This window comes from Daldinia caldariorum (genome assembly GCF_022478825.1).
Source record: "Daldinia caldariorum strain CBS 122874 unplaced genomic scaffold F4812scaffold_30, whole genome shotgun sequence".
Lineage (NCBI taxonomy): Eukaryota > Fungi > Ascomycota > Sordariomycetes > Xylariales > Hypoxylaceae > Daldinia > Daldinia caldariorum.
The window spans coordinates 190,130-202,203 of NW_025953066.1; the positions used below are offsets into that span (position 1 = coordinate 190,130).

At 49.2% G+C, this 12,074-nt stretch overlaps 3 protein-coding genes across 3 annotated transcripts; 1 reads left to right on the plus strand and 2 right to left on the minus strand.

Moving 5' to 3' along the window:
* Positions 1 to 112: 112 nt before the first annotated feature.
* On the plus strand, positions 113 to 1,413 carry F4812DRAFT_286388 (CybS-domain-containing protein). Its single transcript, XM_047931096.1, has 3 exons — positions 113 to 488; positions 581 to 598; positions 767 to 1,413. The coding sequence occupies exons 1-3, from the start codon at positions 293 to 295 to the stop codon at positions 1,129 to 1,131; spliced, it is 579 nt and encodes a 192-aa protein (XP_047785497.1). The 5' UTR covers positions 113 to 292; the 3' UTR covers positions 1,132 to 1,413.
* A 282-nt stretch (positions 1,414 to 1,695) lies between these two features.
* Positions 1,696 to 4,459, minus strand: F4812DRAFT_453754 (Vps53-like protein; the record flags this gene model as incomplete). The annotated part of the gene is made up of 2 exons (XM_047936527.1): positions 1,696 to 4,283; positions 4,420 to 4,459. The coding sequence occupies 2 exons, from the start codon at positions 4,457 to 4,459 to the stop codon at positions 1,696 to 1,698; spliced, it is 2,628 nt and encodes an 875-aa protein (XP_047785498.1).
* A 1,097-nt stretch (positions 4,460 to 5,556) lies between these two features.
* F4812DRAFT_453755 (glycoside hydrolase family 18 protein) lies at positions 5,557 to 6,916 on the minus strand (the record flags this gene model as incomplete). The annotated part of the gene is made up of 4 exons (XM_047936528.1): positions 5,557 to 5,646; positions 5,757 to 6,325; positions 6,416 to 6,647; positions 6,734 to 6,916. 4 exons carry the CDS (start codon positions 6,914 to 6,916, stop codon positions 5,557 to 5,559), a joined length of 1,074 nt encoding a protein of 357 aa, XP_047785499.1.
* Positions 6,917 to 12,074: the final 5,158 nt, after the last annotated feature.

Below are 12,074 nucleotides of genomic sequence, written 5' to 3' on the forward strand. Positions count from 1 at the left end.
ATAGGATTATGTAATTCTTTAACCCAGGCTTTTCCCGGGCAAACTCGACCAATCAAAAGTGACTTATTTCTTTCGGTCCTCGGCAATGAGAGCAATTGGAGCAATTGGGAAACTTCGCATTCCTTTCCTTTACTAGTTCCAACTTGGAACTTTCGAACGCATCATCGTCGACCCCAAATTCCACTCTTACCTTTTTTTTTACTCCGTTATAACCTTAGGTATTCAGGGAAGCGAGCGAAAGACAAGAAAAGATATATAAAACGCCAAAAAAAATATCATAGTTTCTCTCGCAATGGCTTCTCTTGCTCGCCCCGCGCTGCTGCTTCGGCAGACTGCTTTAGCCGCATCGACCCGACGAGCCGCAACCACCACCACCACCACCACATTCTCGAGACAGCAGCTGATCCGATCGGCGGTTCCCAAAGATGCCGCCCGCGTTGCTGCTTTCCACGCTTCTAGCAGGAGAAGCCTGTTACCTCCGGGACCTCGTACGTTGTTGCTTATCAGTCGTCGCATTGCGATTTCTAGCCGTTGTTAATTCCGCATTCCCGGGCACTCGCTAACACAAATGCGCTTTTAGAGGTCATCAAGGGAACCGGTACGCAATTCTTTGTTTAACCCCATTACCAATCGACACATTTTTGATATATATGCTATATCATTCATAACGGAAGAATCAGTATGGAGGGTGTTATATCTATAGATATATAGATATATACATAAGGTATATACATCAAAGGTACTAACCCTCCGGATGTCACCACAGTCAACGACGCAGCCCCGATCCCCGAGCCGAGCCCCTCACACGGCTCGTACCACTGGACCTTCGAGCGCCTGATCGCGGCGGGGCTCGTCCCGCTGACGATCGCCCCCCTGGCGGGCGGCTCGCTGAACCCGGGGCTCGACGCGATCCTGTGCTCGCTCCTGCTCGTCCACAGCCACCTCGGCTTCCAGTCCGTCATCATCGACTACATCCCCACCAGCCGCTACCCCAAGTCCCGCAAGGCCGCCCACTGGCTCCTCAACGCCGCCACCGCCCTCGCCGGCATCGGCCTCTACGAGTTCGAGACCAACGACGTCGGCCTCACCGAGGCCGTCAAGAGGGTCTGGAAAGCCCAGCCTCAGGTTTAGATGCGAAAGAAACATGGACCGAAAAAAATGAGGAAAAGGGGAAAAACTGGATTTGGAGAAGAGGGAAAGACCGGGAATGAATAAGTAAAGAAAGAAAGCATTCGGTCTTGTTATGTAGAATCGAAATGAGTGCCTAAGGCACTACATAAAGCAATGGCGGTATGAGCATGGTGGTGCATGGCTTGAGGGGGCTCAAAGAAGAGAGGAGAGGGGGGAAGCAAAGTCGGGATTGTGGGAAAAGCTGCATGATACACCACCACGAATTCCTTTTGTGTTGGATGAGGAAGCTCCCTGTTTAAATCAACTAGAGGGAGGAGGGCTCTAAATTAAGGCGTCGAAGGCTAGCAGACTCGTGCTTTGCTTGTCCGCGTCCGCGTCCGTGTATCCAGTACAACCAAGTATATATATAGAACCTTTCCTCGCCTACGCATATATGCAACAACACCAACAACAACAAGTACTATCATAAACATTACATAAATGGATACCCGCATGCCAACATAGCGGCAGTGAACAAAACGCTCACCCACCAGATACGCATTCATTCCATCTCCCCTCCCCCTCTCACCGCGCACCCTGATGCTCATCCGCGCTCCCGTCCCTCTTCCCAAACCTCACGCCCAACCCGCCAATATCCCTCCGGAAGAACTTGCCAAAATTCTTCAGGTTCTCATTGATACTCGCCGCGTTATTCTGCTGCTGCTGTTGCTGCTGCTGCGCCGACCCGCCGCCGCCGCTGTTGCTCCCATTATTAGCACCAGCACCCCCTACCTGCCCCTGCTCCGCAGACGTGTTGTTATTGTTGTTATTCATCCTCTCGACCCCGTCGCGCGCCGCGTTCAGCAGCTTCTCCCCGAGCGACGCGGCGCCCGGTCCCGCGGTTAGACGGTCGATGCCCAGGCCCAGGTTCAAGTTGTTCATATTCACGCCGCTCCCGCCCGCGCCCGCGCCGCCGCTGCTCCCGAAGCCCGGCGCGTTCATCAGGGGCGTGAGGAGCGGGCTCTGCGCGACTAGCTTCCCGCCGGTGCTGTTAGCAGGCCCGTCACGGTGGATGGCGAACAGCTCGGCGAGATGCACCTGCTCCTGCTTGCGGATGCCCTTGAGGTCGAGGATCTTGCGGAAGTTGGTATCGGAGCGGTCGCCGACGTGGATGAGGTAGGCCTGGACGAGCCCCTCGGGCGGGCTTGGGCGGACCTGGAGCGTCTTGAGGAGCGGGTCGATCCGCGTCATGGTCGCGTTGACTCGCTTGACGAAGCCGGCGGGCGGCACATGCGGGGTCTGCGATGACGACGACGGCGGGTTGTGGTGCGAGAGGAGGTTTTCCAGCGCTTTTGTCAGGACGTACTTGTCCAGCAGCATCTGCTCGGCGCCTACCTCGGAGATGGGTCTGCACTGGACGATGGTGTGGATGTACGTGCTTGCTAGGTGTTCTACCAACTTGTCGGCGAATGCACGCGCGTACTGCTGTTTGACCACTACAGCTAGGATCTCTTGCGCCTTCGCGTTGATGTGGCTGACCAACTCGCCTACGTAAGAACTCTGGTCCCCAACGCTTTCCATCTTGCTCCAGTTTGTATTCTTCATCTCCCGCCAGGCGCCCTCGCAATCCGCCTCGACTTTGTTAACTAGCGCGATAACGGCAGCGCTGGCAACCCCCAAGAATGCGTCGGCTTGCGATGATAGATCTACTTTTGGCACGAGGTCAGGGTCTATACGTTTTTTGATGTTCTGCTCGAGTTGTCCCGTGTTGGCATGCCAGAAATCGGCGGTATTTAGGACGAGGATGATGTCGTGAAGGGGCGCCCCTGAAGGCCCTGCTCTCTGTAGAATTGTGAGTAGTACTTGCTGTGCATACTCATCAAGATATTTAGCCAGTATCTTCGCCAGGTCCAATAATCGTTCGCTCGTCGATAGCTTGGCGCATTGCGACAGTGTGAGCTTATAGAAATGGAAAAGCTCAATAGCAGAGCCGATAACAGCCTGTAACGAAAACTCTTCGTCGGCTGGCAATAAAGGTTGGGATTTGTATTTGGGGATCATAGCCGCCAATGCCTTATCCTGGGACTCTACCCATAAACTTAGGTAAGGCTCGAAGGCCACTGATATTGAGCCGTTAAAGCTCTGTGTCCTTTCGTCGGCAGAACTGAGCGTGTCGATACTTGCCCTTGGCTCATTTGAGAATCTTCGCTCCAGGGTCTGCTCGAAGTCCATCGTCTCCTGCAGACAGCTCAGCAGAAGGTTGACGTCGATCTTGGCGCCATCTGTCCTCCTCATACTCTTTTCCAAGATACCCTTATAGTCATCTCTCGTACCATCGCAGAAGGCCATAGCCAGGGTCTCGCCAACTCTCCAGTGGGGTGGGAATATGCCAGCATGTTCCTCCTCGTAGGCCTTGACCATCCTCTTGAACCAAGCGTACCGTCTTCCAATATTATCCAAGCTCCCAGCCTCGTCGTTACCTCTAAAGACTTGGCGGTATTCCCGCAACTCGGTGTTCACGTACCACGTTACCAGCCTCGCCCTCGCATTATCCCCGAGCGCATCCATGACCCCACAAGCCTCGACCAGCGTTGCCTTTCTCGATCCGACTTCACCCTTCGCGAACGCTATCTCGAAGTCTTCACACACTTGCTCCAGCAGTTCCCTCTGTAGCTCCCCCACACCTCGACTGAGCGTGGCGATCTGGTCTATACTCCTGTAGCTGTTGAAGTGGCGCATAAGTTGCAATACCGCCTGCAAAAGACCCGCGCATTCCCTGTATTGTCTTGTTTTAGCTAAGCCCCTGAGCTGTTCGTATGCTGTCGTCAGCATCTGCAGCCGCTTGAGGGCCGTCATAGATAGTGTCAAGTTCCGCTTCGTGCCATCGAGTCGCTTGATATCGGCAGTCATGGAGGTAATGTTCTGCTCGGTCTGAATAGCGCGAGAGCGCACCGTCTCGATTTTCTTGAAGAGGCCCGCGAGTTCAGCCTGGGCGGATTGCATTCGCTCGAGGGAAGAGTCGGGCCCGTAGGCCTGAGCGGTCTGGAGGGTTGATATTTCGGCCGAGAGATCATTGTGATGAGATTGAAGGGTTGACGATACGCGTGATATGGAGGATACGGTAGAAGGATGGGAGAATAGTAGGTTAAGATGTTGAATTGGATCGTAGTCGGCTAGTCTTATGTGTTAGCTAGTCAGCAAGCCCCTTTCTCGTACATCCAGATATTTATATCTATATATATCTAAGTGTCCCAAAGTCAGGGCAGGGACCTTAATAATTTTAATAACCAATGAAAAAGGGAAGCTAACCTGCGTCTAAAGACGGCGGCTCAGATGTGATGCCATTCATCTTAAGCAGCGGTTACTAATTTCGATGAGTCTCATTGGGTCATACGTAGCGATTTGGAGTACAAGGTGACAAGGTATTCCACAGGACAAGGTCTTAGATATTTGTTGTATCGGACTAGGTATTGGACTAGGCATTGGTGTATTGGTTGTATACATACCTGTAAGACAAAATATGCTAAAACAATTGAGACGATGACGCTGCTAAAGTCATATGCATTAAAGCGGAGAATCAATCCAATAACCGATCTGCCAATGTCAATAATCAATAAGATTATCACGTGTCATTTTGATTATCGATAAAGATTCTCTTCGCCTTGTTTAGTTCGTTCACCTTAGCTTATTTCGGCTTACCTTAGCTGCTTAACTCACCTTCCCCACTCTACACTAACGGGATGATCCGATCCAATGAGAAGCCAGCATCTCATAACTTTACTCATGCCTTACGGAAAGGTGCCCAATGATGCGGTGTCTTCACCGAAGGTTACAAGGTGAACAGCATTCATGCCCAATTCTTCTGGGGATTATTGCGAGCAATCGTATGTTTGTTGGGTTTTTATCACAATATTCCAAAAAAAAAACTTTTTTCTCCTAATTCTACCGAGTCTCAGGTAGCTCCCAACAGAATCCCGTGCCAATCCCCCTTAACGCATAATGCCCATCCTTCTTTATGCTTCCGTCTATTTACATTGATCTTGTACCTCCAAGGAAACTCTTCTGGTGTTTCTGTTATATTGGGTATAAATCCTGTGCCTGTCTTTGTAGGAGTCTGTAAATGATGTGTAGGTACCTAGGTAGGTTAGGCAGGTTAGGTAGGTACCTCTTATCCAGGTACCCGAGGTATAATGAAGCTATTGCTAGATCGGAAATGCAAAAGACCATTAACCATGTCTCCTTATAAACCGCCCCTGTTCTCGAGTAATGGGATGGATGATGCAATGGAAGCGCCACATGCTATCTCCAGAAAATCCAAATCTTAATGCATCTGCCCTACATATAGGGTTTTAACGCCATGAAAATGCAAAACACTCGTAATGACCGCCTCAACTCCGTTCACCAATGTGTGCTGAAAAGAACCAAAAGAAATGCTGGTTGATTCGTTTATGAACTGTGCAACGCTCGGAATCCGGCCGCAATCAAGCTTCGGGATTTTTCTCGGGAGTCGCCAGGCCCAGACCAGTAGAACAGACCCTATCATTATTATCCCAGGTTAGATGTGTTCTGAGGAGCATCGATAAAGCACCGTGAAAGTACCGATGATAGTAATTAAAGGGGTTACAAGGGGAATCATAGAAACTTACCCCGAGTCCTTTCTGTTTACAGTATGCCGCTTTCATCTTCACGGTATCCGGGTTATCGTAGGTGACAAATCCTCCATCCCCTCCGACGCAACTCGCGGCCCCTATCCGCTTGTCCACGGCCTCTTTAGCGTGTCTTCTCGGCAGCGTATTGTATTCGAATATCCCGTCTTCACCTCCTGCTCCCTTGTTTCGATGTCCTGGGCCGCTAACCCCAAGAAAGCTCCGTCCGTAAAGGGGAATACCCAGCAGAATCTTTCTAGTGGGACAGCCGTGGCCCACGAGGTACGAAACGCCGGAGGATGCCGACGTCTCGTCCTTGCTCATAGAGTACAGTTGCGCCTGGTGTCCGCTTCGCTGCGACCACGGGCCGCAGAAATCATACGCCGTCAGGTTTATGTAGTCGAGATAGTACGCAGCTTTCGCAATGTCGATGTTATGCAGAACCGTGCGACTAGCAGGGAGAGCCGCCGTGACAAAAAACTGTTCCTCCGGAAGATGGACCCGTATGGCAGCCAGGAGCGCAAGGAAGTCTGCTCCCTGCTGGGGGTTCATAGGATACTCCCAGTTTACTATTTACGGCAGATCAGTTATATTGTAATGTAACGTGATGTAACCTTCGGGTCGGTAGATGTGGGGGGAGGGGAAAGGAGAAGTCATACTATCAATACCATCCATACCGGAGGCCTCCACTAAACCTCTCGCTGATCGCGCAAAGTTATCTCGTAGTAAAACGTCCGAGGCGACGATTCGGAAGGTCTCGCTTGAGTTTCCGCCGCCGATCGAAATAGTGACCTGCAGATGCGGATGCTTCTGCTTCAGGTGCATCAAGGATCCGAGCCCGCCTTGGACGCCGTCGCAAGGTGCTTCGGTATCTGCCCACTCATCGCTCAGCTAAACTGAATATTAATGTCGGGATTCTTGCCGTTTTATATAACCTTTTAAGCGTACTGGTCGAAGTAAACAGAGTTAAAACTTACAAATACGGAACCGTCCGCCGCCACATTAGCGAAAGCGTAGTACACGTGGTTGATGCAACTGTAGTTCATCATCCCCGGCGAGGCGCCGCTGTAGATCTTGTAGTTTGGGAAATAGACAGCATTTGTGAGCATAACATTCGACGCGCTCACAGACTTCCGCCGCCGAGACGGTGGAGAACTCATATTGAGCTAGGTTAAGTAGCTATTTTCTCGCGGATAATTATTGCTGTGAAGACAAAATTGTCGAAACTGTTTGTGACTCTTCCGTCCGGAACGTTTTCGGAGGAAAATTTCGAAGTAACTAGTTGGAAAGGAAAAAAGGAAAAAAGGTCGCTTTTTTAAGTCGAGAGGCAGTAGTCGGAATGCCAATAACTAAGAGGATAATAAAATTCAAGATGGCGCATGTTGAAATTACCTTTGTAGTATAAATGGATAAGTCTTAGGCGAGTTATGAGGCGTCACAGCTTTGTATTTGTTGTCTCAGAGCCACTATTAGAGCCCGAAACGACCAACCTTGCGTGTGAAATTTTTATACATAAGAGGCTTGGGAGAGACCTGATCAGCTCCCAAGCGCGAAAACGGTGGAGAAAAGCGTAGCATCATCGAACCTTTTGTTTCGCCTCAAGGGGAACCATCTGGGTACATATGTATTCGGATACCCCTATGGAGATCGTTCGCTGAGCTATCCATGCATGACATAATTGCGACGGGGATCAGTACAGAGATAGGGCCGCTATATGGTCAACTCAGGCAGAGGAGGACAGGCCAGTAGTAGTAAACAGGTCCCAGCCTGACCTAGCCCGAACAAAAGAACGAAGTGGGATTGGCGGTCAAAATTCCATCAGTCAGGAAATGGTGAAAGAGACTGGATGGAGTTACGTGAGTTACTTGGTTGGTACATAATTTGATTAGGCATGCAAGTCGGTAGGGGGGGAAAGATATGGACCGGCGTTGTCGTGGACCGGCCATGGGCCATGGGGAAGGGATTAGACCATCTGCTAAACTAGTAACGGCGCATATCACAGTAATAAGGCCCTCCGGGTTTGATAACCTCCCTTGAAGGTGAGTAAATAGGCCGCCTTTCATCGGGTTGGTGATTCCAATGGGCTCCTCTAAGAGGGGTGGGGTTTGGGAAAGTTGTTGTCAGAGATCGCTGTTCGAAGATGGATGGAACGGGACCCTGAGCGACACTATCTACTACGGTTGGCAATGTAGCTTGTCACAAATTCAGGCATGATATGTCTCCATGTTCTGTACGTACAGCACAAACAAGCAACAGACGCGGATGCTTATCCTTGGAGGGAGTCGGCCGATCATGACCTCGCCGGGCATGAAAAAGGCATCGGTCACTGCGGTGGATAGGTGCCACGACTTCAATTTGACCCATGGGCTGGCAAATGTCCTGTGAGCCGGATTCCGCTCTTTGATTACATTTTGTTGGCCTTCAGTTGTCCGTTTGGGATGAAAGCTACCTACCCAATCAGTCCGACATTCTAGTCGGGGCATTGATAACTTGTGGAGCGTGGGATGAATACAAGAGCTGTCTACAACGTAGTATGTAACGTTAGGCGAGCCCTAATGAGGATCATGGATGTACCGAGGCAAGAACTCACTAGGTAATATCCATGCAGGTAGTGTATGGAGAAGAGAGATGCTGTAAGAAGCTTGATAAACAACCAGCATGCCAAGACATGTGAGGATGCAGTTAACGAAGCGGTACCTAGTATACCAAGCCTGTCGCTGCGTTGTCTCGACATAAGTCCCCTATCTCTATCATAAGTCAGATAGAAACAGTTGGATATGAGCGGACCGGGATGCCGGAGAAATCTCACCAACCCTGTCCTACCTTAGACTGCTAACATCATACCCAGAGATGGGCTGCTAGCCAGGAGTGATTCAGGTGACACTCCCTCATGCAGGAAAAGAGGCGTCCCGGCTCTATAATTTTCACATACGGATATGTTACCGAAGCCCTCAACCCTAAACGCCATCAATTGGTTTAGGGGTACCTGACTAAAGAGAAAAAAAAATTAGCTGATGAAGTTAGTTCCTTTAAGAGACTAGCTGCTATTAAGGTAGAGACCAGGATATGCTGTGCGGAGGTTTCGGTTCAGCCTCCTTGAATATTTCACTAGGGATGTCTGGGATGTTCAGCGACTGTGGTCATGGACACACAGAGATAGATAGATACCTGATGGCATGTAACATACCAATGGTAGTCATTCCTAGATGCTATCACGCCTTTTCCAAATGCGAACCTCGCAGGCACGCAGGAAGGCCAGATCAGTTGACTTGTGTTATAGCAGTCCCGCTATAAAGATGACTCTGGAAGTATCGAGAATTTGCATACGTACCAAATGTAAAGGAACGAATGGAGGAAACCCCTTTCGTATGCGACGGTGAGACAATAGCTCCGACTTGCCTATTCAGGTTGATTTCCAATACTTTAGACTTGATGCCAACCTAGACTTGGAATTTGCATATTCGCTGTGTGCTATGTGGAAAGCTTCTCGAAGGTCGCCCCGCTCGTTCAAGCAGAGATGTATGGATAAGGGTAGTATGGACGCTGGCTGGGTTTAGGAATAACCTTGAACAAATTGGCCCCTGTCTTGGTCCGTGAGGATACGACGGCTCTGATTGGCGCCGCATCTGTAGCCTTCAACTCCTCTACTGCCTAAGGTATGTAGGCAAGCTAACCAAGTAGGCTAGCTGTAACCGATCACAATGACGCATCTGGGGTGCAGGGAAACGAGTTGGGTACGACCGAGATGAGTGATTCCGACCTCTCTCCTCGACCGAGCTGATAATGCGAACTGCAGACTTCACAACCTGCAGGTTTCTGCAGATGCCAACATGCGAGCTCCAAAATATGCATCATATTTTTCGCGTAGAGATGGGATTTCTACTTGTCACAAAGAGAAGATCATTACATAAACTCCGCCTTTTCAGTCCTTACAGTCCTGGTGGTTCTGTGGGGGGACCATAAAACCTGCAGCCAAGGTGAAATCATTTCTAATAGAAACACAACCTGCTCACCTAGCATCGTATCGCGAAGAAGCTCACGATATCCGTAGTAGAAAAAAAATCGATGTCTGATGAAGGACCGTGGTGTAAGAAGCGGCTAGAGCATCAGTAACACCATCGTCAGCTCCACTGCGAACGAGATCCGAGTCCGCTGGGCGTTCCTTAGCTCTTTATCCAGAACACTGGGACATCTCAGCGCCACGCTAACCAAAAATTGTCTGTTCCCTATGTCGCAAAATATGATAGGTCATATAGCTTATTGGCTGATTGAATCAGATTACAATCAGATTACAGGCCGTAGCTCCATGGATCCCACCGAAAACCCAAAGAGGCTTTCGGTTTAGGTACTTGATGTGGTTGGGCGCCTGCGTCTCTCTTCTTAAGACAAACATCGATCGATCCACTTACCGAGAAAGGCGTGCTTGATGGTTGACCTAGTTAGAAGTTAGAACGGGAACAGGTATCCGAAAGCCAGTACCTAATCTTCTCCTTAACCTAGTATCTGATATACCACTGAGTTGAACTTATTTAGATCTGAAGACACTTGCATAGTACCACAGTACCGTAACGTCGCAGCACGACGCAAACTGAATGCCTACCTACCTAGGTAGATTATGCTAGACCATTCAACTAATTAATTAAGGTCTATAACGTACCGTTCACCAGCTAAACCCCCAAGAACTGTTGATATTGTTCCACCCCGGACTATATTTTGGGTATGGCCAGACATGACTTCTGCGTGGCGTCAAAAGCGTGAGATGTACGGATCCGTAACCCCTATTCCTTTATGCATGCTACCTGGCGGGCCGGAGAGGTAACCCTTCGAGCACCACCGGAACGAATCTAGGGTGCTCTTCTCAATATTGGGCAATAAATGCATATTTTATATTTTATGATAGGGAAGTTTCCTGTTAAATTTTTTTAATCGGCATAGGGGTAGAAGAAGCTAGGTTAGGTACCTGAGAATGGAGTTGGGAAGAAAAAAAAGGATCCATTAATCCATTAACCCGGAGGTACTGCGGGCGAAGATCATCAATTTAGGTACCTCTAATGGAAAAGAAAAAGCGCTAACGCAAGCAATGGAATAAACACGATTTGGGCCTAGCCGTATTTTGTTGAGCCTCCACATAGAAATGCTACCTACCTCCTAGACTACTATTGGCTAAGCGTAATAAGATACTATGTAAATCGTACCTAGTACCTAAACCCTGGTTGAACTTTGAATAGTTACTGCCTGTGTAACTACCTACCGAGGTATTCCTAAATATGTCTTATACATAACTATATGTATAAGGTACCTAAGGTATAATTACCTAGGTATAATTATATACCGTGTAAGTAGTAGGTATATCAATAGTCGGCGCCGTACATTTACAGACAATTCGCATTCGCCGACTTCCTTCACCAAAAAATACAACGATCGATTCCCGAGCTTCCGGATATAGACAGGTTGGTTGTACGAAAGCATTACTACGTCTGGTATCTTTTTTAGATGCACCTCTCATGCTATATGCTCCCTGGTAGATACCAGTCTGGTCCTCGCATCACGCTGCATGAGCAAATCCGATAGCGTTTAATTCAAATTTACCTCCCTCGGGGGAAATCGGGAAGAACCCGAGTGGAAGGGAATGGCATAAAGGATTCCTGGAAGAAATAGACTTGCGCAGAATGTTGCTAACTGACATGAGATATTCGCTTACGATGCGCATGTGCAGCATGCATTCCAGACCGGTTCAAGTTGGGTGGTATCCAGCAGATTTAAGCTGCTTAGATTGGTATCGTACAGTGCAGCGCAGTGCAGTGCAGCATACACACATACAAAATCACTTGTCGTACACAAACAAACAATATGTGGTTGCGGTTGAGATGGACGCTGATTCGCATACTACCGCGCGACAATCTCTGGGGCCCTGCCCTGGGACCCTGATCAACAGCGCGTCTAGTGAGGCTATAGTGAGGCGAGTCAAAGTGACATCGAGTAATAGCGATCGTCAGACCAGCTAACGTGCTAACTAAGCGGATGTGGCACTAATTAGCCGCCGGTCACCAGCAAGGCTTCGAGGGGCCGAAGGATCAAGGGTGCATTAGGTGGGACTCGGCAACGAGGTGGAAGCGGGAGGGGAGGGGAATCCGCAGGTGATAAACTGCTATCGCCGAATGGTATGAGGGCGGAAATTTAGACGACGACGTCAACAATTATGTAAAATATAAACAAGGGGACGTCGTGCTATCAGATTTGGGTTATGCTGAGTTTATGATTATTTTCTACCTATGGGAGTTATCCTATCAACTAACTTTATAGTAATTACCGAGGTAA

Bases quoted from the DNA above. Each gene is read 5' to 3' on its own strand.
- F4812DRAFT_286388 (XM_047931096.1), top strand. From the start codon at position 293: ATGGCTTCTCTTGCTCGCCCCGCGCTGCTGCTTCGGCAGACTGCTTTA.